Source organism: Passer montanus, unplaced genomic scaffold (assembly GCF_014805655.1).
Source record: "Passer montanus isolate IOZ18808 unplaced genomic scaffold, ASM1480565v1 scaffold492, whole genome shotgun sequence".
Lineage (NCBI taxonomy): Eukaryota > Metazoa > Chordata > Aves > Passeriformes > Passeridae > Passer > Passer montanus.
In genome coordinates this window covers 7,848-10,438 of record NW_024369841.1, presented here as the reverse complement: position 1 = coordinate 10,438, position 2,591 = coordinate 7,848, and the positions used below count along the sequence as shown (strand labels likewise).

General features: G+C 46.5%; 1 protein-coding gene across 2 annotated transcripts in view; it reads left to right on the top strand.

The window, feature by feature from the left end:
* The window catches only part of LOC120508785, a 2,085-nt gene extending 1,589 nt beyond the window's left edge, over positions 1-496 (top strand). For both annotated transcript variants that reach the window (XM_039722699.1, XM_039722698.1), the window contains one exon: positions 311-496. In XM_039722699.1, the coding sequence (XP_039578633.1) occupies positions 311-472 (162 nt within the window). In that variant the 3' untranslated portion in view covers positions 473-496. The remainder of the gene's footprint in view (positions 1-310) is intronic.
* Positions 497-2,591: the final 2,095 nt, after the last annotated feature.

The window sequence follows — 2,591 nt, the reverse complement described above, 5'->3', positions numbered from 1 at the left end:
TAGAACAGGTGGTGACAGAGGGGTGGGGGGGACAACGGGAGGGGGCGGGGGGGCAGAGGGAACGAGGGGGTGAGAAAGGGACAGAGGGGACAGCAGAGCCCTCCAGGGAGGGGCAGAGGGGACCCCGGGAGGGCACAGGGGCCACTGCAGGAGTCAAGTGCCACCAGGTCACTAACACTTCTCCTGTCCCCTCCCCAGCTGTCCCACTCCCAGCTGCTGGAGCTGCAGGTCACCGTGGTGGCCACCCTGGGTGAGCTGGTGGCCACCACAGCCAGGCTGGACGGGGACGTGATGCTGGCCGTGTCCCCAGGGTTCCTGCACCTGGCCCTGGAGAGCTTCACCCATCAGCTCTCCTTCACCCTGGACCACGCTGGCCTCACCTGGTGGCACCGCGAGGATGAGCCTCCCATCTCCCTGGGCCGGGTCCTGGCTGCCTACGAGAGCACCCCAGGGGTCACCTGGGACCATGTGACAACGATGGCCAGTGAGTGGCAGCGGTCAGTGGCCGTGCTCGAGCACAGCTGGTTCCAGCTGGCCAGGAAGGCCACCAAGCTCCACAACGCCTGCAGGGACGCGGCCACCGGCAGGAGCACTGCCGTGGCCGTGAGGAGGGCCGTGGGAGAGGCCATGGGAGAGCACACAGGAGAAGCCGTGGTGGCCCCCAGCCCGATGGCCACCACCGTGGACAGACAGCGGGCGGAGGAGGCCCTGGGGCTGCTGGAGCGCTTGGTGGCCGCGTGTGACGAAGCCGCCGCCTTCCCCCGGGAGCTGCAGCACCAGCTCAGGGACATCAAGGCCGCCCTGGAGGGGACAAATGAGGCATCCCCCAATGTCCCCAAGGACCTGGTGGCCAAGGTGGCCAAGGCCGAGCGGCTGTGGAAGGCCAGCGCCCGCCTGGCCAAGGATCACCTGCTGGGGGCACTTGGGGACATCGACCCGCTCTTCTTCAGTTGTGACTTTGATGGCCTCACTGGGCTCACGATTGCCGAGAGGTGCCAAAAAGCCATCGAGGACATCCCGAGGCTGCTTCAGGACAGTGATGTCACCCCTGTGACATCATCGGGGCAGTGACATCATCAGGGACATCGCTGGTGTCACCTGTCCCCTCCCTGCTTGGGATTGAAGACAAATGTGGGGAATTTTATGGGAATTCTCATTGAAATTGCCCCAAATCCTGATGGGAATTCCTGGGGTGACGTCGCTGGGGACACTCGGGGACGTTCTGAGGACACTCTGGGGACACTCATGGATGCGGGGGTGGGTCAGGGGGTGAATGAGCCCCCTCGGTGCCTTGCAGCAGAGGCAGCTTTCCGCTGTGGCTGCAGCCACGTTCTAAACGACAATATAATAATTAGCTTTTGCATTTCTCTATTGGTTTTGTATTTCCCTATTGGCTTTTGTACGTTGTTATTGATCACAAGTATTCTGCTATGGAATTTGATGGTGGTGTTTGATTATTGATAATTCCTCGTACTCGCTCGTTAGCTCAATAAAATCTCAGTTTTCATGGACATCTCCAAGCCGAAGACTTCTGATCTCTGCTGGGGCAGGTGGGTTGCGGAAAAAGACTTTTAAAGTTTTTTTTAAAGACACCTCAGGATGATCCCAACCTGAGAGGAAACCCCAAGAGTGCACATCTGTATGTCTATATAGATATAACTATACAGATATCTATATGTCAGTATATCTATGTATCTATATGTCTATATATTTATATATTTATATGTCTATATATAATCTACGTATCTATATTTTATCTATATATCATATATTTCTACATATCTATATATTTATCTATATATCTATAATCTATATTTTATCTATATATATCTATATATCTGCATTTATATATATATATTTATATATATATGTCTATATAGCTATATATCTATATTTTACCTGTATTTCTAGATATATATTTATATATATCTATATGTCTATATATTTATATATCTATATGTCTATATATAATCTATATATCTATATTTTATCTATATATCTATATTTCTACATATCTATATATTTATCTATATATCTATATATATAATCTATATTTTATCTAGATATATCTATATATCTGCATTTATAGATATATTTTTTATATATATGTCTATATAGCTATATATCTATATTTTACCTGTATTTCTAGATATATATTTATATCTATTATATTTTATATAATTATATTATATATATAATAGAATATAATATAATTATATATATCTAGAATATAATATAATTATATATTAATATAATTATATTATATTCAAGATATATATTTTTATATATTATATATGCACCTGTGGAATCCACAGCAGCAGACAGTTATTGTTTACATTTATTTCCTGAGGCTCTCAGCTCCTCAGGAGGGGAAAAATCCTAGATTTTTCATAAAATATCACAGCCACAGCGACAGCCTTGGCATTTTCCTCGAGAGAGGCTTCCCTCATCTTCAGGGAGCCTTCGCTGGCACACAAGAACAGCGCGAAAATGTCTGTCCTGTCACAAATGTAGAATAATGAATTTATCAGAGGGTGATGGCGCACAAGAACAGCGCGAAAATGTCTGTCCTGTCACAAATGTGGAATAAT